We start from the raw sequence: 25,787 nt of genomic DNA on the forward strand, positions 1-25,787 counted from the left end.
CAACCCACAGCCGGGTGCAGAAACCACAGGAGCAGATGAGAAGGTGAAGCTCAACTTAAACAAGAATATTTAACGTTGTATCAGCTCTAATCCCAAACCCCCTGGACATGCTGGAAAGATTCCTGGGAACTCTGGAACACTGAGTCCGGATCCTTGAGGAAAACAGGAGTTCACCTGGAGGGTGAAATGCTGGGCTGGAAACCTGGAAACCCTTCCCTGCTCCAGAGGAACCTGAGTTAATGTTTCTTCAAAGGCTCCCTCGGGATCATCTTTCCTCCACTTGACTCCCAAATCCTGGCAAAATGTCGATATTATTGGGAACTTTGTGTGCTTTGGGGCTACTGGAAACCTGGAAAACAGTGGGAAAACTTGGAGGATCTGAGTTCACATGCAAGGATGGGAAGGACAATGGAGGAGGAAAGGAAAGGAAAGGAAAGGAAAGGAAAGGAAAGGAAAGGAAAGGAAAGGAAAGGAAAGGAAAGGAAAGGAAAGGAAAGGAAAGGAAAGGAAAGGAAAGGAAAGGAAAGGAAAGGAAAGGAAAGGAAAGGAAAGGAAGGAAAGGAAAGGAAAGGAAAGGAAAGGAAAGGAAAGGAAAGGAAAGGAAAGGAAAGGAAAGGAAAGGAAAGGAAAGGAAAGGAAAGGAAAGGAAAGGAAAGGAAAGGAAAGGAAAGGAAAGGAAAGGAAAGGAAAGGAAAGGAAAGGAAAGGAAAGGAAAGGAAAGGAAAGGAAAGGAAAGGAAAGGAAAGGAAAGGAAAGGAAAGGAAAGGAAAGGAAAGGAAAGGAAAGGAAAGGAAAGGAAAGGAAAGGAAAGGAAAGGAAAGGAAAGGAAAGGAAAGGAAAGGAAAGGAAAGGAAAGGAAAGGAAAGGAAAGGAAAGGAAAGGAAAGGAAAGGAAAGGAAAGGAAAGGAAAGGAAAGGAAAGGAAAGGAAAGGAAGAGGACAGATAAATGGGATTGTTTTATGTCCAGCTGATCACTGGGTGTCCTTGGATTTAATCCCAACACCGAGCCTGGTCTGTAATTCTCAGCAGAGCATTTCTGGAGCTGCAGTTGGAAGCTGGATTTGAAATCCATTCTGCACATTGGACTCGAGTCCTGAGCTGTGCTTTAGCTCCAGAGCTGTTCTGCCTTTTCACTGCTCTGAGTTACCCCAAATCCCCTCAGCCGAGCAGCTCCTGCCTCATGCCAAGGAATATCAAATCCACATTGGAGCTGCTTCCAGCTCTCCTGCCCTGGAGCCCAGCTCAGAACATCTCTGCCCACTCACTGGAGAGGTTTTATCCAGCACAGAGAACTGGGAGAAATCAGAATTCCAGACACTGTCCAGAGCCCAGCAAAGCACTCAGCAGGACCCCAGAAAATAAACAAAAATAGCTTAAGATTTCTATTTTGTTGTTTGAAACCCTCCTGGAGTGAGGCACAAACACAATGAGTGTTTTCCCTGCTCTCTCTGTGCCCTTTTCCCATAAATCCACCAAGATTTAGGAGTGTTTGGGAGTCATCTCCCACCTCGGGATACCTGAACTCTGCCCCAGGTGTGATGAGTACAGTGAGACCCAGATGATCCAAGGAAATTCCTATCCCAAAGCTCTGGATTGGTTTGGGAACTGCCAGTTGAGATTGGCTTTGAACCACAAACCCTTTCCTCCAGCCAAATTTGCACCCACTTAAAAGGGGAAATTAAATGCTGAATTAAGTTATTTAAATAAGTTTTTGAGGTTGTTTTGGAGGGACAGTTTGGAAAAAGGAATTGAAGTGTGGGAAAAGACTCCCAGAAGAAAATCCCGGCTCCAAACCGTCCCAAACCTCTTACAGAGCAAAGAGCAGCCAGTGAGGATTCCTGTCAGCACTGAGGGAAGGAAAACCAGGATTAGGAGATTTACCAAGGGCCATTGAAAGCCTTGACAGCAAATTAGCTTGGAGTTAATCACTAAGTGAAGCACATCCGAACAGGTTTGTGTTCTCAGCAAAGTTTGTTTGGTGTCTCTGAGCTTTAAATGGCAAAGGAGGAGCTGGGAACACCGAGGAGGAGCTGGGAACACCGAGGAGGACTTGGAAACACTGAGAAGGACTTGGAAACATCAAGGAGGACCTGGAAACACTGAGAAGGACTTGGGAACATCAAGGAGGACCTGGAAACACCGAGGAGGACCTGGGAACACTGAGGAGGACTTGGGAACACCGAAGAGGACTTGAGAACATCAAGGAGGACATGGAATCACCAAGGAGGACATGGAATCACCAAGGAGGACACGGAATCACCAAGGAGGACATGGAATCACCAAGGAGGACACGGAATCACCAAGGAGGACATGTGAGAAAAAGAACCCAACCTATAAATGAGGTTTCTTAACTTTTTGAAACATCAGAATCTGAAGTGAAAAGCCCTTTCAGTCACCGAGTTTGTCAAGACAACCAAGAGGAATAAAAACTTTGGACACCTTCCCTCTCTGTGGATTTTCATGGTTTAAAAAGTGGAAAATTCTTCCCAGCGCTGTGGATGTTCCCTGACCTCCAGCTGATTGCCCATAAACAGATAAACAAAGCCAATCCCTGGCTAAAAAAATTTGATTTTGGGAGATCTTTGTGAGCATTTTTGGCTCCAGAACAAGACAAGGAGCAGAGCTGAGGAATGATGAGGGGTAGGACAAGACATGATCTCATCTGAACCCGGACCAGGGGGAATGGAGGAGGCAGAAAAACAATCGTCTGCCTTTACCCAGGAGAAGCAGGAATGGCGAAACTGCTGCCAAAAGTCATCCCAAAGAAATAAAAGGAAGATTAAACAGCTGTCAAATCCCAGAAAAGAGCGGGATCATGGAGCAAGGAATCCTGAGGAGAACTCTGCTGCAGGTGGGAATAGGAGAGGAACAATCGAGGAACCTGCCAGGGGTGAGACTCCCTGTCCAAGCCCAACACGTGGCTCTGGAGAAGAGGATGATGATCCAAAAGATTCCAGGGAGATTCCGTGTGAGCCAGTCAGCCGGGATACTGCAGGGCACAGCTTGGCTTGGGGAAGTGAGAGGCTCCATGGAAATACTCCATGGAGTATTGCCAGATGTTTTCTAGGATGAGAGGAAAACGGGCACAGATCTGATACAAAGGAGGAGGGAAAACTAGGGAAAAACAGGGAAAGACAGCTCTCTGGGATATTCTCCTCCTCCCTTGGGAAAATTTCTTCTCCTGTTTTCCAAGGTGGGCTGGGCTTGGGGCAACCTGGGATAGTGGAAGGTGTCCCTGCCCATGGAATGAGATGGGCTTTAAGGTCTTTTCCAACCCAACTCATTCTGGGATGATTCCGTGACAGCAATCCCATGACAACGATTCCATGACAACGATTCCGTGACAACAATTCCGTGACAACAATTCCATGACAACGATCCTGTGACAATGATCCCATGACAACAATCCCATGACAACAATTCCATGACAACGATTCTGTGACAATGATCCCATGACAATGATTCCATGACAACGATTCCGTGACAACAATTCCATGACAAGAATTCCATGACAACGATTCCGTGACAACAATTCCATGACAACGATTCCATGACAACGATTCCATGCTACGTTTGCTACACCCCAGCTCCAATCTGCTCTCTCCGCCCCACGATCCCACGTTGGATCCGAACCAGGATGGGCACAAGCCCTGTCATTCCTGCAGGATTTGTGGGCGAATCCTGAACAAATGAATCCTCCCCTCCAAGGTTTCTGTTTGCTGTGGCCGCTGGGGCTGTGTTTGCACAGGAAAATCCCACAGGGGAGGAAATGTTATCCCAGAGGGACTCAGACCTTTGGATGGGGATAAACTCCCTGGGAAATGCTCTCAGCCCCTGGTGATGGAGGAAGGGAAGAGGAGCCTGCTCTGGATCCAAAGGCTCTGGCTAAGCTCCACCAGGATCATTCCATTTGTCCTTCCAGGGAAAATCCCACCCTGAAACTGGGGCTTCTTCTCTCTTTCCAGACATGCCAGCTCTGATTCTTCCTCACTAAAATCCAGGAGGGATGACCCTGGATCTCCAGATAATCCTGATCCACACACTCAACCAAGAGTTTGGGACCAGCCCAGGAATGATGGGAACGCACTGTGACAAACAGATCCTGCTGGGCCTTAGTGGCAGTTTTCCCTCTGTTTTGGTGTCAGCATTATCCCAATTTTTACATGGATGTTGCTCATGCACAGAAACATCCAGGAAAGAAAAATCTGTTTATGATTTGCAATTCAAAGGATTAAAAAAAAAAAAATAATTCTTGCCCCTGCACAACCCTAGTGCCTGTAATTTTTATTTTAATCCTAAATAATCCAGTGTCGAATTCATTTCAGTGAGAGCTGCGTTTTAGGAGGGGGGGGATATGTTTGTTTATAAATAAATTTACGGCTTTTGTTGATTCCTTGAATTTCTGAGGGATTGTCAAGTGTTCTCAATATTGAGTAATAAACACAAGCAAAGAGTGAGTCACTGGTTGGGGTTTTTTGGTATTTTTGCTTTGTTCGGGGTTTTTTGGTATTTTTGCTTTGTTCCAGCAGTGAAATGATAACTTAGAAATGTCTTTGAGCCAGAAAATCAGGAGGGGTAGAAGAAGAGAGTGGGAAAATGGATTAAGTTTTGAAAAGCTGATATTTTGATAACTCTTATTTGGTGGGAAAAGGCTATGATGAGGTTTGACTTCTTTTGGTGAGGCTAGACAAGAAAAGAACATCACAAATAAATATCGGCTGTCAAAGATTTCTGTTCAGGACAAGAGGGAACGGCCTCAGGCTGTGCCAGGGGAGGTTCAGCCTGGACACCAGGAGGAATTTCCCCATGGAAAAGGTGCTCAGGCCTTGGAAGGAGCTGCCCAGGGAAGTTTGGAGTGCCCATCCCTGGAAGTGTCCAAGGAATTCCTGGATGTGGCACTCGGAGGTGTGGTGGGCATCGGGCACAGCTCAGACTTGATGACCTTGGAGGGCTTTTCCAGCCTCAGGGATTCTGGGATTCTGTGACCTGCAATAGATCCAGCTCCTGTCAGAACCTCACAGCCACCACATCCCCCAGCAGGTCGGAATCCAAACCTCGGACATGTCAAAGGGAGGAGATTTTTCCCTGGATTCCACCGGACTTTGGTCAGGCCCTAATCTGAGAGGTTGATAAAGATGTGGGACACAAAGTCAGGGTCCCACCTGCTCTTCCTGACTCCCTTCAGAGCCTGGGGAAATTAATCCTTAATTAGCCCTCAGAAGAGCAGCTGGCTGCTGCTGGTGGAGTCTTTCTCCTCATTAGGGTTTGGATTAACTGTCCAGAGAAACTGTGGATACTCCATCCCTGGACGTGCCCAAGGCCAGGTTGGATGGGGCTTGGAGCAACCTGGGACAGTGGGAGGTGTCCCTGCCCATGACAGGGGCTGGAACGAGGTGACCTTTAAGGTCTCCTCCAACCCAAACCATCCCAGAATTCCATGTCCCTGTGGACCAGGACATCCAGAGGGCAGAGCAAGGAACAATCCCGAGTTTTAAGAAAGGATTGAAGCCGCTTTCCAGGAGCACCCACAAAAAGGGAGGGCTGAGTTCTCCACCCCGGGAGCTGATTTTAGCCACAATCACCCCTCTGGGACCTGCAAATTCTGTGCCCTTGGTGGTGCCCTGTCCACCTGCCCCTCTGGAAGAGCAGGAATGCCGCACATTCCGATAACCGCATCCAACCCGAAAATTGTACCGGCTCCTGCCTTGCTCCCAGGACTCGGGGGAAGGAGAGGACAATCCCTGCCTGCATCCATGAGCTGCTAACCCTCCCCGCCCCAGAGGAACATTTTGCCACGGAGCGAGCATTCCCAGGGGATGAGGAACGTGGGGCTGGTCGTACCCAACACGTGACCGGCGGATCGCGGGGCCTTTCCCAACGCTGTGTGTGTCACCAGGCAGATCCACAGGCAGAGAACAAACCAAACCCGAGCCACCGACCCCCCAGGGGTGGCTTGTCCCCTCCCGGGACGATGGCACTGCACCCTCCCTGCACGCCTCCTGCTTTCCTGGGGGACGCTCCCGTCCTCCTTGGCCACCCCCGCTCTCCGACGGATCCAAGGACCGGAGATTCCCAGGAATCTCCGGTGTCCAGCAGGTCTGGAGAGCTCTGTTATCACCAGGAGAACGTGGATCACGGAATTCATGGATGGCATCACCCACTGGCCACGTTGGTGGCTCGCTGCCTTTTTTTTTTTTTTTTTTTTTTTTTTTTTTTTTTTTTTTTCCCCCAAATAACTTAAATCTCTCATTCCACAGAACAGAGGAGCTGCATGGAAACCCCTCGGGATCCGCTGCATGGCCTGACGGTCTTTTCCCACTAAATGCTCTCCAGGAACCTTTTTCTCATCCTTTGGCTGATTTTTTTTTTTTTTGTCCTCCTCCTGGCTTTACATCACTGTCTCTCTCTCCTCTTCCACAAGGACCGTGGGTCTGTCTCCGTCGTAAAGCCCGGAGCCATTCAGGTATTCCTCATCTTTGTTGTACTGCTCCGGGCCGGAGGAAGGCATGGAATTCTCTGAGATGGAGCCATTTTTCACGTAACCTGGCAAATTCCGGTGGCCGTTGAGGGTCCCTGGGATAAGTCTCGTGTTGAGGTGCAGGGCAAGCGCCCCTCTGGTGGCTACATTTGTGATGCTGGTGTGGGAAACCATTGGTCCATAACTGTAGGTTGTGCTCCCACTCCGGGCTTTCCTTTTAAAGTCAAGTGCTAAAGTCCACCTGCTCCATGACTTCTTTATCTCTGCTTGGACCTGAGAGGGGGAAAAAAAAAAAAAAAAAAAGGAGGGGAAAAAAAAAAAACCCATGAGTGGGAGAAGGAAAATGCCGGAAAAATGTGGTGTCCGTAGACGGAATGGGTGGGGAATTCGGAATTTCATGGTCTTTATGGGTCCCTTCCGAATCAGGAGATTCTGTGATTGCATGAAATTGGAAAGAACGATAAATTCACATTAAATCTGCCCTTTCTGAATGGAATATTGGACACTGGGAAGCTTGAATGGCCGAAAGGTTGGATAGCTGGAAAGGTGAGGTAGCTCTGCCCAAGGGTTAAGGGATGGAGAGCAGCAGAGCCAGGAGGGAATTGTCTCAATGTCCCATAAAAATCAAGTGTCAGTGGGAAAGCCACCTTGGGAGGCACCTGAATCCTGAGAAATTTCCCTGGGATGGCAATTTTAGACTGGGTCTAACGTAGATTGCTACATTTAGGATGAGATCAGTTCCCCTTAGATTTTATCCTTGTTTAAACTGCAGAACATAAACAGTGATTTTTAGTTTAGTTTAATTTTTTTAGTTTAGTTTAATTTCTCCTTAAAATCCATAAGTTTAGGTTATCATTTCCCCTTAAAAAATCCATACATTTAGGTCATAAATTCCCTTTAAAATCCATAAATTTCATTTTATGCCAGTCTGTGGAAGTTCTTCCCTGGGGTGCAGCCACTGACCATCCACTTTCTTAATTAGCAGCAATCGAGGGAATTAATGGAAATGAGAAAATTAAAATATATTATTCTGGAAATAGATTTTAAAAAATCAAATGAGCACGGAAAAATCCAGATTTTTTTGTTAATCAGTGACTCTATCAATCTGTTTTTCTTCCTAATTTGAAATTAAGCAGCACTAAGCAGCACTTGAGCTAGGAAATTAAAAATTCCACTTTTTTTTTCTGCATTAGCTGCTTCTAGTAGCTCATTTATCGGTGCCATGTTGACCTGGGGGTTTTCCACCAGAAAAAAAAAAGATGGGGATTTGAATTTTTTTATGGGGATTGATAGACCTTGGACTGCAAAATAAAGTTGCTTGTTGTAGAAAAATGAGGATGTGCTGATGTGCATCCACCTGGGTGTGGAATTAACCCAAGAAGGGAGGGAATGAAGGCGTTCACGACTCACCTCTCCATTGCAAAAACAGTATATGATGGCAACAAAAAATCCCTGGAAGGAGGAAGAAACAACAAATCAATGGGAATTTAGGGAAATTCGGGTCTCTTTTCTGCCCAGCACCCCCAAGGCTTCTCTGAGACTGGGGACATTCAAAACCCGCCGCGGAAAATGTGTGGTGAGAAATGTGGGATTGTTCAGTGGGGCAGAGGGGGGGAACAGAGAAAATTCCCTGTGGATGGAGCTCCTGGTGGACAAGGAGCCAGCAGAGGGGACAAGAGGCCAACGGGATCCTGGGGTGCATCGGGAAGAATTGGGAAGAACATTTTTTTTGCTGGACACATTTCCCATTTCCTTGCTGCAATTTGCAAGTAGAAAACAGAACTGCGGCGAAAATATTTTCAAATCCCCTCATGAATTAATTCTAGTGTACCCCAAACCCAGCCCTGCTTCCAAAGGCAGCCTTGCACCCACATTTCCCTCCTCTCCCCGTTGAAATTCCCGTGTTTTCCCGGAGTTCCAATACCTGGAAAGAGTTGAACAGCATTTCATAGTGCATTTGAACTTGCCAAAGAATCCCTGACACGTCTGTGTATGGCATAGCCATGAAAACAATATAGTGAACGCCAAACAGAGGCATAAGGACGAGGGTAGATTTCAGCAGCTTCCTGCAGGGGAAAAATGGGAAAAAAAGGGGAAAAAGGGGGGAAAGAAGGGGGAAAAAAGGGGGGAAAGGTGGGAAAAAAGGGGGGGAAAAGGGGGAAAGAAAGGGGAAAGAAGGGGAAAAGCAGGAAAGATGGGGGGAAAAAGCAGGGGAAAGAAGGGGGGAAAGGGGCGAAAAGGGGGAAAAAAGGGGGAAAAGGGGGGAAAAAGGGGGGAAAAGGGGGAGAAAAAGGGGAGAAAAAGGGGGGAAAAGGGGGGGAAAGGGGAGAAAAGGGGGGGGAAAAGGGGGGGAAAAGGGGGGGAAAAGGGGAGAAAAAGGGGGGGAAAGGGGGGGAAAAAGGGGGGGAAAAAGGGGGGGGGGGGGGGAAGAGGGGGAAAAAGAGGGGGGAAAAAGAGGGGGGGAAAAGAGGGGGGGAAAAGGGGGGAAAAAGGGGGGAAAAAGGGGGGAAAAGGAATTAGTGCATGGATAAACCTCCCTGGCATCACCAGCCCAGCCAGGTTTGTCGCTGGGCACAAGCTGCTGGTGGTTTTCTCCTTGTCCCCTTGGGTATGGGATGCTTACACAGGTGCTGTGGAATTCCACCTGGAATTCCAAGCTGTTGGTTCACGCTCCAGCACGTGCCAGTCCAAACCCTCAACTTGTCCCTGTGTGATGCTGGAGGTGACAACACTGAGGTGGCTTTTCCAGCCTCAGACCAAGTCCAGGCTCGGGTGAGGATCATGGGGGGGAAGGTGGAAAGGAAGGAAAGGAATTTGCACTGCAATTCCAGCCCTTGGGCTCCAACTAAAATCCACCAAATCCCCTTATCCCTAAAGGATGGTTCTCCATCTTCCCGTGGTCCTACACGACCTGCAGTGGCTGCCACTGCTTGAGCAGGAGGGTGGAGAATTGACTTCCAGAGGTCTTCTCCAGCCTCAACCACTCCGTTGAGGCAAGGCAGGAAAATCCACCCTGGATCAGAGGCTCCTGCGCAACGAGCAGATCTGGAGGAGAGGGAAGTGAGTTAGGAGTGGAATCACTCCAGGGGAAGAGGACAGAGCAGAGGTGAACACTCCCAGAAGGTGCTTTGGGCTTCAGCATCCCTTGGGAAAGCTCCTTTTTTTTTCAGGAAGCAGCTCCACCTCAGCACAGGATCGGTGCTGGGGACTCCACGGAGGCACCACAACCCGGAGTATTTGGCCGGGCTGGCTCCGGAGGGAATCATCTTTGCCTGGAAGTGACATTAAGTGAGGGCTTAGACCTCGTGCCAAGAGTTCCAGCAAGTCCCCGAGTGCAGCAGGGACCGGGAAGGGCAGGAATGACTCCCAGAAAGCCCCGGCACCGCCTCTGTCCAGCGCCTGCAAACCACCGAGGGAATTTAACACTTTAAAAGGAGCAGGCCGCATCCAAACCATAATTAATGGCAAAGCTTCAGCCAGGGAGAAGTAAATAAATGGATAAATCAGAGCCCTGACAGGGCAGCGAGGAGAACTGGGAGGTGTTTTCCTGCCAAATCTCCCTCCTGCCTCAAATGTGTGTTTGGAGAGGGAGGTGGGAGCAATGAGATCATGGTTTACATCCCAAACCATTCTGCTCTCCCCCCTTTCCCAAGTGTCCTGTTGGGCAGTCCAGGAGATCCCGAGAAGCCTCGGGAGCTCTCAAGCAGCCGTGGTGTCCCAGCAATCTGATTTTTCCATCCAGTTTTTGACCATGCTACAAACAACCTGAATTATCAAGGGAGACGAGCTGGCAGAACAAAGGAAAACCAAACAAAAAACGAAACGAAATTGGAATCTTTTTTTTTCGGTTCAGCCAAGGCACTGAAACACCCGCTCAAGGGCAGGTTTAACCAATAGGCCAAGCTTAACAAAGCACAGGAGGAAAACAAAAACAAGCAAATAAACTGATACAAGTTTTATGGCCTTCAACAGCACAAACAATTTTTTATTTTTGCACTTTGGGTCCAAAAACTGGCTAAAGAGCTGGAATTCCTCCCTGAACTCCAGCAGGTTGGATTTGAAAGGTTTAGGAGAGTTTTAAATTGCTCTGCTTCGTTCTGCATTACCACACTTGGAAGACAACAAACTTTTCAAGTAATTTTAGGTGGCACCAGTGTCACCCTCCACAGCCAGGGGGGTGAACAAGGACTTTGCCCCATGCCCGAGAGGGGACAGGACAGGTGACACTCACCTGTACTGTTGTCTCGAGTCGCACCTCCCTGCATTCGTCTCTCGGAGCTTGGTTGCGAGGACTCTGATAATATTGATAAAGAGAATAAAATTTACCTGCAAGGGAAAGAAAACAAACAACAAAGAAATGAGAACTGTTTAAAAAAAAAAATGATGAAAATGGTGGAGTTGTTCAGTTGGTGTTTTCCCCAGGGACTGGTGGGCGGGGGGAAGTTCCTCCCGTGGAAAGGATGAGCGTTCCAGGGATGATCCCCGGGGGTTTTTAACCTTCAGCGGGAATACGGAATGGCTCACAAGGTGCGGACATCTCACATGGAAACATCTGAGCCAGCCCAGCCCAGCAGGCACCTGGAGAAGGCCAAAATGGGCTTTTATTTGTCTTTACAGCCCAGCTGGGATTAAGGTCCACTCGGCATACCAGGAGCACTCGTAGGATGTCTTCCCACATTTCCACGTGCAAAAGGAAAGAGGAACAAGCCCAAGGCACCACGGTGAAGATACAGAGTGGACCTAACTGGAGAAGACAGCTCAAGAATGCAGAAGGGCACTGGAACTGTTGGATTTCTCCCATGTTCCCACTTCCTCTGGGAAGTGTTTAGGACGGAGCAGACAAGGACAGTCAGGGAATATCATCTACTGCCTTTCAGGGAGACACATTTGTGAACCCAGCTTGTGGCCAGGTGCTCATGATAATTCCAGTGGTGCCTGAGCACCTTGGAACAGGCTGTCCCAGGAAGAAATGGAATCCCCGTCCCAGGAAGGGGTGGAATCCCGTGTGGATGTGGCACCAGGGGACAAGGGTTAGCGGTGACCGTGGTGGTGCTGAGGGAATGGTTGGACTTGATCTGGGAGAACATTTCCAACCTTCATGACTCCTACAGGAACACGCTGAGGAAAACTTAATGGCAACGCCCCATGGAGAGGAAAGGTGGCAATGGGGAGATTCCCATCTTCGTAGAGCTCTTCAGAGCTTGGCTTCCCTGGATCCCACCAGCTGCTGGCCCAGCCAAACCCATCCATGGGGTTATGGAGAGGGTGCAGGCAGGCCCATCCTGCAACTGCACTGAGCAGATCCATGTTGTTGGATAATGCCTACGGATTCCTCTGGAGCCTTCAGCGTTTCAAAACACTGGATTGCCACACCACACGCCGGCTCGGAGTTTTAGGGAGGGACCATTGTGAACCTCAAGCCGGACGGTCCAGGAGACCTCCTTGGATTCGTTTTGGATGGAGCCAGAGCAGATCCGTGTCCTGGCATTTCCATGGGAGAGATTTCTCCGCCGCAATCATTGCAGAGTCATTCCCATGGTCAGTTATCCTCCCCTGGGAAAACCAGGAATTCCCTGAGCTGCTGAGCCAGCAGGGGCTGGTTTGCCATGGCTTTGTCTCCTGTGGTTGGATTCCTCCTCCTCTGAGGAGGTGCAAGCTTGTTTGGAACTGCTTTCCATAAAAAAAAAAAGCAGGGAAGGTTGTGCCATATTCTTCCCGTCACTGGGATAGGGGTGAAAATTCTCTCCCATATCCATTTCCCTGTTTTCATGAGGTTTGTGGGGATTTTACACCCCTGCAACTCCATTCCCTGAGTTCCTGAAATTTCCTGACTGGCACAGGAATGATAAGGGAGGAATGGATAGACCGACAGGCAGGGAAGGGCAGAGCCCGGGGGCATTTAATTCCTTGGAAACCATCTGAAAGGGAAACACCAAGCAGGATTTATGTCTCTATAGGAGCTTTAGAGGCTCCAAAGTGGGAGCTTGTTTTGCATTTGTCGGCAAAATTAAAGATGCCCAGCCTTCTCACATCCAGGAGGGAAACTCCTCTGATCTCCCCAAACGTGCTAAATTTGAAAAGAAATCCATACAAAGGAATCACATCCAAATTAGCAGAAAGTGGAGAGATTTTAAACCCCTCAGCCTCCAAAATCCCATCCAGAAAATGCAGGACTTCGTCCAGCAACGTGGGAATGGCAGAAGCAGCCAAGTGAACAATACGAACCCACAGAAATTAAACAGACATAACCAACTGAATATTTTTGCATAATAAACAGCTGCATTTGCAAATTGCCAGGGCACAGGCACAGCTTCCTGGAGAAACCTTTTTTTTTCCAAGGATTAGCCTCAATTGGGCTCTTTGTCCTCTGCTAATTGGCCTGTAAATGAAATGCGATGGGGTCGCTGGAATTAATTTGATTGAACCATCCGAACTTTCTTCTCCAGCCTCTGCTGTTCCATTTCCAAAGATGTGGTCTCGGTGATGCGTTTCTTCCAAGGAATTGCTGGAGCCAGGTGGAGAATTTCCACCAAAAGCATGAAATCCAGCCCCGCCCCCAAACCCCAAAAATCTCACCTAACGGCACAGATGAGCACATCCACCTCAGAAAATTTCCTGCTCTTTGTGCGTCTGGTGTTCTTCTCACCCACACTGAGCATCTTCCAAGGCCTCCTGATTTGGGAGGCAGGAGGAAGAGCCTGATTCCAAACCCTCTGGACTGCGGAGAGATTCCCACTGGCTCCACTCGTGGATGAGTGGAAAGGGAGATGGGATTCGGGGGAGTGCATGAGCTCTTTTACATGGATTCCATCAGGAGACTGAGCAGTGGAGAACCCCAAATAAGAAGAGGGGGGAAGAGGGTAATTAATGACTTCATTAATTAGGACATAACTGAATTCACCTGGTGCAGATAATTAACTCTTATAACGCCCTCTCTAGCTTTTTTTCCAGAGCTCCTCCTGTGTCGGGATAATATCACTTGGATCCTTCCTTCCCGCTCTGGCTCCTGGGTAGGGGTTGGAATAATCCACCCTCAGTGATTAAAGATCCAATCAAAGCTGGGATGGTTTAATTTCCCTTCTCACCTCAGGCTTCCCAAGCTTTTACCAGTTCAGGAATAATGGGGTGGCCCTGAAACACGCCTGGGAAAAGCTTTGGTCCAGCTACAGACACCAAATTCCTTCTCTTCCGACTGGAGATACCTGGTAAGAATGTGTCATGGCCCCTGAGAGTTTCCAAGATCTTCTGGGTTGGAAATATTGCCTTGGGCGATGGTTTCATTGGTGATTTTAGGGTCTTAGCCCTGAAAATGTGGGATTTTTCCTCTCCTTGAGGTCACTCACAAACCCTTCTGCCATATTCAGCTGCCAAAATTCCAGGCAGGACCCCTCAAAGTGGAGATGTAGGGACTATTATAAGGCAGGATTTTTGATAGCAGGGTGATTAGGAGCAGGAAATCCTGGATCAGCTCTTCCCAAGGACCCAAAGGCCTCCCAGCCCCTCACTCATCCCCATACTCACCACGATAGCTGCCAGGATGGGCACCTGAATAATCCACTTTAAATTGCCAGCACTCAAGTCCCAACACCTGAGGAGAGATGGACATCCTGTCAGGAAAGCATTGGAAAAGCAATCGGCTCAAGAGTTCTGCTGGAAAAATCCCCCTGGAAGGACGAATTCCTCCAAAGCCTGGTGGAAGAACCTTGCTCCAACCCTGCCTGCACTCAGTGGGACTTTGGAATATCCCTTTTCCTGCTGTAAAGCCACTAAAAAAATGAGAATATTCCTATGGTTGGCATGGTTCTGCTCTTTCCAGCTCTTTCCACACCCATCCAGACTCGTCCCTTCCAAGCAGGAATGGATCCTTTTCCACTTCTTCACTTCCTCACCAGAAAAAAAATCCCTACATTAAAAGTAATCCAGGTTTTATGAACACAGGAGAGGCTGAACTGATGTGGGATCACAGAATCCTGGAACGGGTTGGGTTGGAAGGGACCTTAAAGATGATTTAATTCCAAATCCCTGCCACGGGAGAGAGGTTGCTCCAAGCCCCCTCCAACCTGGCCTTGGACGTTTCCAAGGATGAGGCAGCCACAGCTTCTCTGGGTGACCTGTGCCAGGGCTTCCCCACCCTCACAGGGAAGAATTTTTCCCAATCTCCCATCCATCCCTGCCCTCTGGCAGTGGGAAGCTGTTCCCTGTGTCCTGTCCCTCCAGTTCCTGATGAATAATCCCTTCAGTTTCCCTGTAGGCCTCTTCAATCCTGAATATATCCCTGCTCATTGCAGGGGGTTGGATTAGATGACCCTTAGAGGCCTTTTCCAACCCAACCATTCCATGATTCCCCCTTGGAATAAACCTGCACAACTTCCCATGGGGACAGGTGGTGATGGGGACAATGCTGGGGTTCCACACTTGCTTCCCGCGTTTCCTTCAACCCTGCCCTTGCAGCCAAAATCCCCCAAAATCCTTTATCTCCATCCACCTTCAGTCCTTATCCCAGTGAGGACTGGGAGGGCCGGTTTGGTGACGTGGATGTTGGGATGTTGGGATGTTGGGATGTTGGGATCCAACCCTCCGTCTGCCAAGAAGGGACAGGCTCTATTTGCTCCCGGGAGTCTCCAGGAGCCATTGGAAAAGCTGACTCAGTGTTAATTATCCTGCTGGAATTCTCTCCAGCTCTGGAGACAGGAATGCCACAGGCTTTTCCTTGTCTGATCCTGGTAACCCCCACATGGCAGCCGCAGTTTTCCCAGGTCAGCTCCTCGGGGAAGGCGAGGCCGGAAAGCCACCGGTGCTCCCTGGAACCTCTGTGAGGATGAGCCGGTGTCACGGATGTGTCACCCTTCTGCTGAGCCACCCGCCCAAGCCTGGAGCTGAAATCCCCTTTGGAAAGCAGCGTCTTCCCATGCAAAGCCGTTTGGGAATGCCTGGGGACCCTCAGGTGGAGGATCCTGGGAACATGGAAGCGCTTGCGTGGTCAAGCCTGCGAGTTTTGGGGGAAAGGCCAGGTTGGACAGGGCTTGGAGCAACCTGGGATAGTGGAAGGGGGTGGAATGGGGTGAGCTTTAAAGTCCCTTTCGACCCAAACCATCATAAAATCCATGGAGGAGTTACAGTTCTACCACTCCGCCATGACCAAACCTCTCTGACCGTGCTGCAGCTGCTGTGTCCCAAATTCATCCCTGCCCATTCAGGATTTTAAGGATCTCTGTCTTGTCCCTGCCCAGCTGTGACACAGTCCCTTTATCCCCAGGGATAACAACCGCAGGTATTCCCATTTATTGGATCCTGCAAAATGAAAGGAAAAACTATCCTTCCCTTCCATCCACCACCCTCCTCCAAAAGTGAATGACGCCAGAGTAGAATTCCAGCTTTGCCTGGTTCTTTCTCCTTTTGGATTCACCCATAAATCCCACAAGACTTTGCACATAAGAGGGAGAGAAGGAAACCCAGTGGGACTTACTCTGTGTCGGCCAGAGTGGCTCTGACGCTGGCCCACACTGTGACAAACACAGCAGGGAGTCCTGCAAAAGAACACAGGCGACACGAGGTCAGTGGGGACCGAGAGCTCCGGCACCGAAATTCCAGGTGGAGTGGGTTAGGGAAAGGTGGAAGGAGCAGCTTTTAGTTATTCAGGCATGACTGAGACTTGGAAAGGCTGAGCTTTCACATCCGAGAGCTGAACTGGTTCAGTTTGGGGTGCCCACAACAAAGATATTGAGGGGCTGGAGCGTGTGCAGGGAAGGAAAAGGAGTTGGGAAGGGTCTGGAAAACTCCTGAGGGAGCTGGGAAGGGGCTCAGCCTGGAGAAAAGGGGGATCAGGGGGGACCTTGTGGCTCTGCACAGCTCCTGACAGGAGGGGACAGCCGGGGGGGTCGGGCTCTGCTCCAGGGAACAGGGACAGGAGGAGAGGGAACGGCCTCAGGCTGGGCCAGGGCAGGTCAGGGTGGATTTTGGGAAAATTCTTTCCCAAAAGGAGCTGTTACACATTGGGACTGCCCAGGGCAGGGGTGGGGGTCCCCCATTCCTGGAGGGATTTAAATCCCTGTGGATGTGGGACGTGATCAGGGGTGGCCTTGGCAGTGCTGGGAATGGTTGGACTCCAAGGCCTGAGAGTACTGGAACCTGAGAGACTGAAACCAGCTTTGGCCAACTCATCCCATGGGAAGCAGAGAACTCTGCTCTGGAGCCAGCCTGGGAGAGCTGGGAATGTTCCCCTGGAGAGGAGAAGCTCCAGGGAGAGCTCAGAGCCCCTTGCAGGGCCTGAAGGGGCTCCAGGAGAGCTGGAGAGGGACTGGGGACAAGGGATGGAGGGACAGGACACAGGGAATGGCTCCCACTGCCAGAGGGCAGGGATGGGTGGGAGATTGGGAATTGGGAATTCCTGGCTGGGATGGAATTCCCAGAGCAGCTGTGGCTGCCCCTGGATCCCTGGAAGTGTCCCAGACCGGATTGGGCATTGGGGCTTGGTGAAGGTGTCCCTGCCCATGGTAGAAGGTGGAATGGGATGATCCTCAAGACCCCTTTCAACTGAAACTATTCCATGATTCCAATGTTTTTTTGCAGCACACCTTCTCTAAGATATTTCCTCCCTTCCTTCACATCAAGGAATGGTAGAGCAGGAGTCAGGCTCCGACAGTTTCTCCCTGAAAATCCCTGGATGGATTGGAAGCTCTGTTAAATTTGAGGGAGCTGCTGCACAAAGCAGAGAAATGCTAAAATTTAGGATTATGCTTCCAAAATATCCAGCCAAAGGTTCATTCCCAAAGGAACCATCCTGATTTCAGCACAGCTACCCCAGGCCATCATCTTTTCCCTATGAAATGTGGAAAAAAAAAATCCCCAATATCCAAATGCAACCTTGTATTTATTTTTTTTTTAGGGTCCAGTTATTTGTACAACTGAGTCCCCTACTGGCTTCCCTTAAAAAGCAGGATCCAATCCACAGTAGCTTCCACAAATTTGGGAAGAATGACCCCTTTCAGGTGGAAAAAAAATTATTAAAAAATAAATAAAGGCGACATTTATCAGCGGGGACTGTGAAGAGGCTGTTCCCAGTCTAAGCTCACTGGGGCTCGGGGATAAGCCCAGGCTTAACTTTCAGCATGCACTTAAGTCTCATTAGGGTGCTTAAAGGTTTTCCTGACCACGGGGTGTGGAGCAGGGACGGCTGTGTCCCAAACCCGGGGACAACGGGGCCCTTATCCAGGCTGGGAGCTGGGAATGCCGAGGTAATATAAGAAAGCATAAATAATTAAACACAGAGCCTCACTCAGGCCCAGTGCTCCTACAAAGCCACATTTATAAGGAATTCATCCCGCTCCACAATTCCCTGTGCTGCCGGCACTGGGAAGAAAATCCTTGACCTGTCGCACTGGGAACTTGGAGCGAGGGAAGTGAGGGCTCGGAGAAAGGTGACAGGCACCAGCTCTTTCCTCCTCCCTGCCATCCACCTATCCATGGAAAGCAGGGCAGGCTCTGGAAAATCATGCAAGGTTTAAATGGATTGAATTTTTTGGTGCTCTTTCAGTTTATGTCCACGGAGGAACTGCCATGTCGAAAGGCTGCCCATGAAATTCTGGATATTCCCACTACAGCAAAGCTCTAAGCCTGAAGGATGGATTTTTTTTGGAGATTTGGATATATCTGACAGGAATTTGTTCCTCTCTTGCCGGTCCTGAGCTTCAGAAGAGACACAATTCCCATTCTTACTCATCCTGTAACATGGGACTTTGAGCTCGCAAGCAACAATAAAATACCGAGGGGAAAGAGTTAAAAATCCCAACATGAGCATGGATGGATGGATGGATGATGGATGGATGAGGGATGGATTGATGGATGATGGATGATGGATGATGGATGGATGAGGGATGGATGATGGATGGATGGATGGATGGATGGATGGATGATGGATGGATGATGGATGGATGATGGATGGATGGATAATGGATGGATGGATGGATGATGGATGGATGATGGATGGATGGATGGATGGATGGATGATGGATGGATGGATGATGGATGGATGATGGATGGATGGATGGATGATGGATGGATGGATGGATGGATGGATGATGGATGGATGGATGATGGATGGATGGATGGATGGATGGATGATGGATGGATGGATGGATGATGGATGGATGGATGATGGATGGATGATGGATGATGGATGATGGATGGATGGATGGATGATGGATGGATGGATGATGGATGATGGATGGATGATAGATGGATGATGGATGGATGGATGGATGGATGGATGGATGGATGATGGATGGATGGATGGATGGATGGATGGATGATGGATGGATGGATGATGGATGGATGGATGATGGATGGATGATGGATGGATGGATGGATGGATGGATGGATGATGGATGGATGATGGATGGATGGATGGATGGATGGATGGATGGATGGATGGATGATGGATGGATGGATGATGGATGGATGATGGATGGATGGATGGATGGATGGATGGATGGATGATGGATGGATGGATGGATGATGGATGGATGGATGATGGATGGATGGATGGATGGATGGATGGATGGATGGATGGATGGATGGATGGATGATGGATGGATGATGGATGGATGGATGGATGGATGATGGATGGATGATGGATGATGGATGGATGGATGGATGGATGGATGATGGATGGATGATGGATGATGGATGATGGATGGATGATGGATGGATGATGGATGGATGATGGATGATGGATGGATGATGGATGGATGGATGGATGGATGATGGATGATGGATGGATGATGGATGGATGGATGATAGATGGATGATGGATGGATGGATGGATGGATGGATGGATGATGGATGGATGATGGATGGATGGATGGATGGATGGATGATGGATGGATGGATGGATGATGGATGGATGGATGATGGATGGATGGATGATGGATGGATGATGGATGATGGATGGATGATGGATGATGGATGATGGATGGATGGATGGATGATGGATGGATGGATGATGGATGGATGGATGGATGATGGATGGATGGATGGATGGATGGATGGACGGATGGATGATGGATGGATGGATGGATGGATGATGGATGGATGGATGGATGGATGATGGATGGATGATGGATGGATGGATGGATGGATGGATGGATGATGGATGGATGATGGATGGATGGATGATGGATGGATGGATGGATGGATGGATGGATGGATGATGGATGGATGGATGGATGATGGATGGATGGATGATGGATGGATGGATGATGGATGGATGATGGATGATGGATGGATGATGGATGATGGATGATGGATGGATGGATGGATGATGGATGGATGGATGATGGATGGATGGATGGATGATGGATGGATGGATGGATGGATGGACGGATGGATGATGGATGGATGGATGGATGGATGATGGATGGATGGATGGATGGATGGATGGATGATGGATGGATGATGGATGGATGATGGATGATGGATGGATGGATGATGGATGGATGGATGGATGGATGGATGGATGATGGATGGATGGATGGATGATGGATGGATGGATGATGGATGGATGGATGATGGATGGATGATGGATGATGGATGGATGATGGATGATGGATGATGGATGGATGGATGGATGATGGATGGATGGATGATGGATGGATGGATGGATGATGGATGGATGGATGGATGGATGGACGGATGGATGATGGATGGATGGATGGATGGATGATGGATGGATGGATGGATGGATGATGGATGGATGATGGATGGATGGATGGATGGATGGATGGATGATGGATGGATGATGGATGGATGGATGATGGATGGATGGATGGATGGATGGATGGATGATGGATGGATGGATGGATGATGGATGGATGGATGGATGGATGGATGGATGGATGGATGATGGATGGATGGATGGATGGATGGATGGATGGATGATGGATGGATGGATGGATGATGGATGGATGATGGATGGATGATGGATGATGGATGGATGGATGATGGATGGATGGATGGATGGATGGATGATGGATGGATGATGGATGGATGATGGATGGATTGATGGATGATGGATGGATGATGGATGGATGGATGGATGATGGATGGATGGATGATAGATGACGGATGGATGGATGGATGGATGATGGATGGATGATGGATGGATGGATACATGGATGGATGGATAGATGGATGGATGGATGCACAGATACATGGATACATGGATGGATGGATGGATGTCCTTCCCGACTCCAGCCCAGCCCCGCCGTGCCGTGAGTGACTTGTACAGAATCCACATTGTATGCGCTGTGCATTTCCAGCCACACACACAGTGTGTACAATGCAGGTGCTATAAAGTCAGGAATCTCCCCAGCAGCCGGAAAATGGGAAAGATCTGCTGGCCACCCCACCCCTTCAAGAGCTTTTCCTGTGTCCATGTCTCCCAGCAGCTGGAAAATGGGTTTCATGCATGTGGAGTTTGGGAGCGACTGCTGGAAGGGAGTTTAGGAATAAAGCCCTTGTGTAGGCCTGGGAATTCTGGTCTCAATTCCCTGGGATTTAAAAGCTTCTCTGAGGAACAATGCCTGTGTTTTATGAGTCCCTCTCTGTCCCTCTTTCCTGATGTTTAATGGGAACAACAATAATACTTTTAAGGCCTCTAGTCCTGCTTGGTACAAATTTTTCAGTGAAGGATTATTCCTGCTTGGATAAACATGCAGGGATTGTCATCATGGATTTTCGGGGCACCTCCCACCATCCTTTTTATCTTTTCCAGGTGTCCCTGCAATCCCCAGTTTGCTGAAATTCAGGGCAGCCCAGTCGTGCGTGTGGGAATTAACGCGGTGCGAAGGAAAAACGCCAGTGGAATCAGCTTGGATTTCCTGGCTATCGGTCATTGTTCCTAAACTTCCTTCAAAAAACAGCTGCAGGGAGCTGGGAGTCTCCCAAGGGATTTATTGTTGCCCCTAATGGAATTATTTCTTTATTTTGGGTGGGTGCCGGCATGGAGCGAGTTCCTTTCCGTCAGCGGGGTCTCCCTTGGAAGAAGGGGGTCGAGGACTTTGATGGAGCATCCACAGTGAGGATGTGGATTGAAAATACCGGACAGAAATCCATGGAGATGACATCAAGGAATTGCTCTTTGTCCTGCTTTTCCCAGAAATAAGGTGTTGTAGGGTGATTTTTGCTCCCTGTTTCCACCTTGGAGATTTCTAGGCAGGACAAATTCAATGCTGATCATTGCCAGAATATTCCAGTTTTAGTGGGGGGCAAATCTGTCTTTTGTGTGGAATAATTTTTTATCCCTGATTCCCTGTCACTCATTGCTGCGGTGTGGGCAGGATCCAGTGCCCGCTGCAGGGAACTGGAATTTTTCCACTGTCTCCAGTGGCTCCTGGATTGGTTTGCCCTTTGCAGTGCCCAAAAATTATCCAAACAATCCGCCTGAGCGGGTGTCTGTGTGGACATTATCATCCCAATCCAAACAAAGCAATCCCAACTGCCACCGGGAGGGATCGTGTGTTCTCATTCCAGAGGAATTTCCATGGGGCAGCCTCAGGCTCCTGGAAGCCCAGGGACGCTGGCTGTTGTGACAGGTGTGACTCCAGCCCTGTGGTCGCTCCGATAAAACGATTATTCCCTGGCAGAACTTGGGAGGGCTAACGAGAGCAATCCCTGCCTGTCCCAACTTTTTCCTTTGGTTTTGCTTGTTAAACACATGGCATTATTTTCCAGCTGCTTCCCTCTCCTCCCAAATTCCCTCTGGGAAATTGCTTCTTGAAGTCTGCTCTTTGCAGTTTAATGTTATTTTTTGAGAGGGAACTTTTGCAGAGCCTGAAGGTTTGGAGGAAGATGAGTTTATTTCTCTTTTCTAATTTAATTTAGTTGGGGTTTTGTTCATTTGCTTTAGCAAAGAGGTGCCATCCAAAGCCCTCTCCATCCCTCAGCAGCTGAGATAAGAAATGCCAAATCCCCAAAATAGAATCCCAGAACCATCTGGGTGACGAGGGACCTTAAATCCCATCTCATTCCACCCCCTGCTAAGGGCAGGGACAACTTCCACTGTCCCATGTTGCTCCAAGCCCCATCAAATATCTCTTAATTTGTTGTTTTTCCCCAATTTTTTCCAGCAGTCCAGGACTAGGCTTTTCCTGAGAGATGGATTCCCACTTTGGAATATTTCTATATTTACACTTCCCATCGTTATCATCTGTCAGCACCAGCAGTTTCTGACCTATGGCGCAGCTGAACAGGAGGTTTGGAAGCAGCTCCTTCCCCGTATCCCATTTGGGAAGGAGAAAGGCTGGAGAGAGCCGTGCCCTGGAGTATTGAATCCCAAAAATGTGCACAACATAAACTCAGTTGTGTTCCCTGCCTGTTCTAAGCTCTGCCATTAGAGAGAGCCATCAACTTTTTTCCATAAAAATCTCATTCTGGAATGGGGGTTGGGGTGGTGCACATCTGAACTTTGTCCTAAAAATGCAGTCAGGATGTGGCCAGGTGGATTTGGGATATGGAATTTGGGCAGTGGTGCTGTGCCAGGTAACCACAGCCCCCCTGGACAGGTTTTCCTGCTGTAATTCCTGTTTAAACCCGCACCCCATTATCCTTCCTTACATCCTCAAGGATCATCGGAAACATTCCCCGTTCTCCTCCCAGCCTCCAGAATCCGAGACAACTGTGGGCAGTTGTTTTATTGTCCCAGCACCTCGTAACTCCTGGGAAGCCAAAATTAAAGCCAGGAGTGAACAGAAATCCCATTCTCCTCCGAAATGTGCGTGCCCAAAACGTCTTCTCCTAATGAGCCCCTTCCCTGCACCCACATCCCTCCCCTTTCTCGTTACTCAGGGAAAAGATGCCCAAGTTGAAAGAAAAGGAAAATAAAAAACTCTTCCCCACAAATTGCAGGTTTCCAGTGGTGTTCCAAGGCTCAGGAGACCTCAAGGTTTTGAACCAGCTGAGGTTTGCGGGAGGAAGTCAGAGCCTGGGGCTCTCATTGGGAGCAGATGCTCAAAACCTCCCACAGATTTCTGCCCCTCCAGCTCAGCGCTGGTTTCTCAGCAGGAGATCCTGGGAAGAGGTGGGGATAAATCCCTGAAATTGGCTGTCTCATCCCAAATTTAGCCCTCACATTTCCTGCCCTGGAAGGGTGGCAAAATGTGGGGGTGGTGAGGCTTCACCAGAGCAGCTGTGGCTGCCCCTGGATCCCTGGCAGTGCCCAAGGCCAGGTTGGACACTGGGAATTGGAGCAGCCTGGGACAGTGGGAGGTGTCCCTGCCATGGCAGGGGTGGCCCTGGATGGGATTTGAGGTCCCTCCCAACTCCAACCCATCCTGGGATTCCCTGGCTCTTTGTGCTGCCTCTCCAAGCCTGGGCTGATCCTTCTGGAGACCCTGGAAGAGTCACAGTGAAAACACCCCTATTCCAGAATGATAACACCACAATTCCAGAATGATAATACCACAATTCCGGAATGATAACACCACGATTCTGGAATGATAACACCCCAATTCCAGAATGATAACACCACAATTCCGGAATGATAACACCCCAATTCCGGAATGATAACACCCCAATTCCAGAATGATAACACCACAATTCCGGAATGATAACACCCCAATTCCAGAATGATAACACCACAATTCCGGAATGATAACACCCCAATTCCGGAATGATAACACCACGATTCTGGAATGATAACACCCCAATTCCAGAATGATAACACCACAATTCCGGAATGATAACACCACAATTCCGGAATGATAAAGGCTTCCCAGTGCTGAAATTTGAAATATAAGGAATTCTTAGAATTTTGAATTTGTAAATCAAAGTTTAGAATTAAACACAGGATTTGATTTAAGGCTTCAGAAAAAGCTTTTAAACTTAGGTATTGAAAATAAAAATGTGGATTTATAGTTTAAAGTAAAGACATGTTAAACTAAATAAAAGAAAATTTAGAGTTTTAGAGTTTGAGATACAGAAAAAATAAAAGTAGTTATAGAAGTAAACAAAAAGATCAGAATATAGTATTATAAATTCATGTATGATAATATAATTAAGGAAGTTTATACTGTAATATAAGTTTATAAGACAAAATATTTAAAGATTAGGTTAAAAATATTTTTTTTAATTAATAGTGTTTTAATAATCAATAACTCTTTGAAAAGTCTTATAATTAAAGGTCTTGTGATTTTTTTAAAAACAACTCAAAAGTCCCATCTCTAACTTATTCAAAACTCCCAACAAAAAAAAAAAAAAAAAAAAAAAAAAAAAAAAAAAAAAAAAATGACATCCCAGGGTGGAAAGCCTGTCCTTGCAAGAGTCCCCTGACGCTCATCCTGCCTCCATCCCCTCTCCCATATTTCTGTCCATCCACAGTTTCCTTCCAGAACCACCTCCAAGAGGCTTCTCCAGGAGCAGGCATGACTTACCCCAGCCAAATAATGTGAATCCCCAGAGATATTTCTTCTCTGAGAAAAATGCCATGAAGATGAGGCTGTGGAGATAGAGCCCTTCCACCAGGATCCAGTAGTAATTGGTAGCCAGGAAGTAGAGGAAGAAGGTGACAGCTACTTTACAGCCCACCTGCAGCGACCACAGAAGGACAGAGAAGGAACACGGGGTGAAATTCTTGCGCCGCGCAAACACGTTGAGGTGGGGTGGGAAGCAAGGTGGAGAAAGGAAATAAACCGGAAAAAAATCTGTTTCGGGGTTTTTTTTTTTATGGGGAGGAAAATCCGTGGAAGAGCAGGAAAGATGAACTGTTGGGAAAAATCTCCTGAGCCAAAGATGATTTTTCCTACAGCAGGTGAGTTGGGAAGTAGAGAAAAAGAGATGGTGGCCTGATCCTGCTCTCTCCCAACCCGGTGATGAGGGGCTCACGCACTTCCTAGAGCAGTTTGGGTTCATTTTTTCCCTTTGTTTCATCTTTTCCCTGTGTTTAATCTTTCCCTGTGTTCCATCTTTTCCCTGTGTTCCATTTTTCCGTGTGTTCCTTGTCCATGTTGGAGGCCAAAGGGGCCTTGGCCAAGTTGTCCCGGTCTGGGTGTCCTGCTGAAGTCACAGCACTTGGAATTACAACTCTTCCCTCAGCTCATGGAGAGACCAAGGTGGGATGGAGCCACCCCATCCTGTCAGGGATGTCCACCGGATCCTCCAGGGCTGTTTGTCTGTCCTCAGCAACTGGGAACCGTTGCAGATGGCTCCTGCTGCCTTCGGAGCCAGGCGTTCCAAGAGCAAATGGGACCTGGAGGTTTTTCCCTGGAAATCCCAAGGTGTCCCACCTGAGCTGCAAGGTGGGACATCTGGGACAGAC

General features: G+C 48.5%; 1 protein-coding gene across 1 annotated transcript in view; it reads right to left on the reverse strand.

Annotated features, from left to right (window-relative positions):
• Nucleotides 1–846: 846 nt before the first annotated feature.
• Nucleotides 847–25,787, reverse strand: part of PTH1R (parathyroid hormone 1 receptor) — a 95,083-nt gene continuing 70,142 nt past the window's right edge. The window contains exons 7-13 of the mRNA XM_053950985.1: nt 24,904–25,057; nt 15,945–16,005; nt 14,000–14,066; nt 10,710–10,804; nt 8,403–8,544; nt 7,889–7,930; nt 847–6,751 (exon numbers count right to left, since the gene is read on the reverse strand). Coding sequence (XP_053806960.1) covers nt 6,389–6,751; nt 7,889–7,930; nt 8,403–8,544; nt 10,710–10,804; nt 14,000–14,066; nt 15,945–16,005; nt 24,904–25,057 — 924 coding nt within the window. The 3' untranslated portion in view covers nt 847–6,388. The remainder of the gene's footprint in view (nt 6,752–7,888; nt 7,931–8,402; nt 8,545–10,709; nt 10,805–13,999; nt 14,067–15,944; nt 16,006–24,903; nt 25,058–25,787) is intronic.

The sequence above is a fragment of the Vidua chalybeata genome, chromosome 1 (genome assembly GCF_026979565.1).
Source record: "Vidua chalybeata isolate OUT-0048 chromosome 1, bVidCha1 merged haplotype, whole genome shotgun sequence".
Lineage (NCBI taxonomy): Eukaryota > Metazoa > Chordata > Aves > Passeriformes > Viduidae > Vidua > Vidua chalybeata.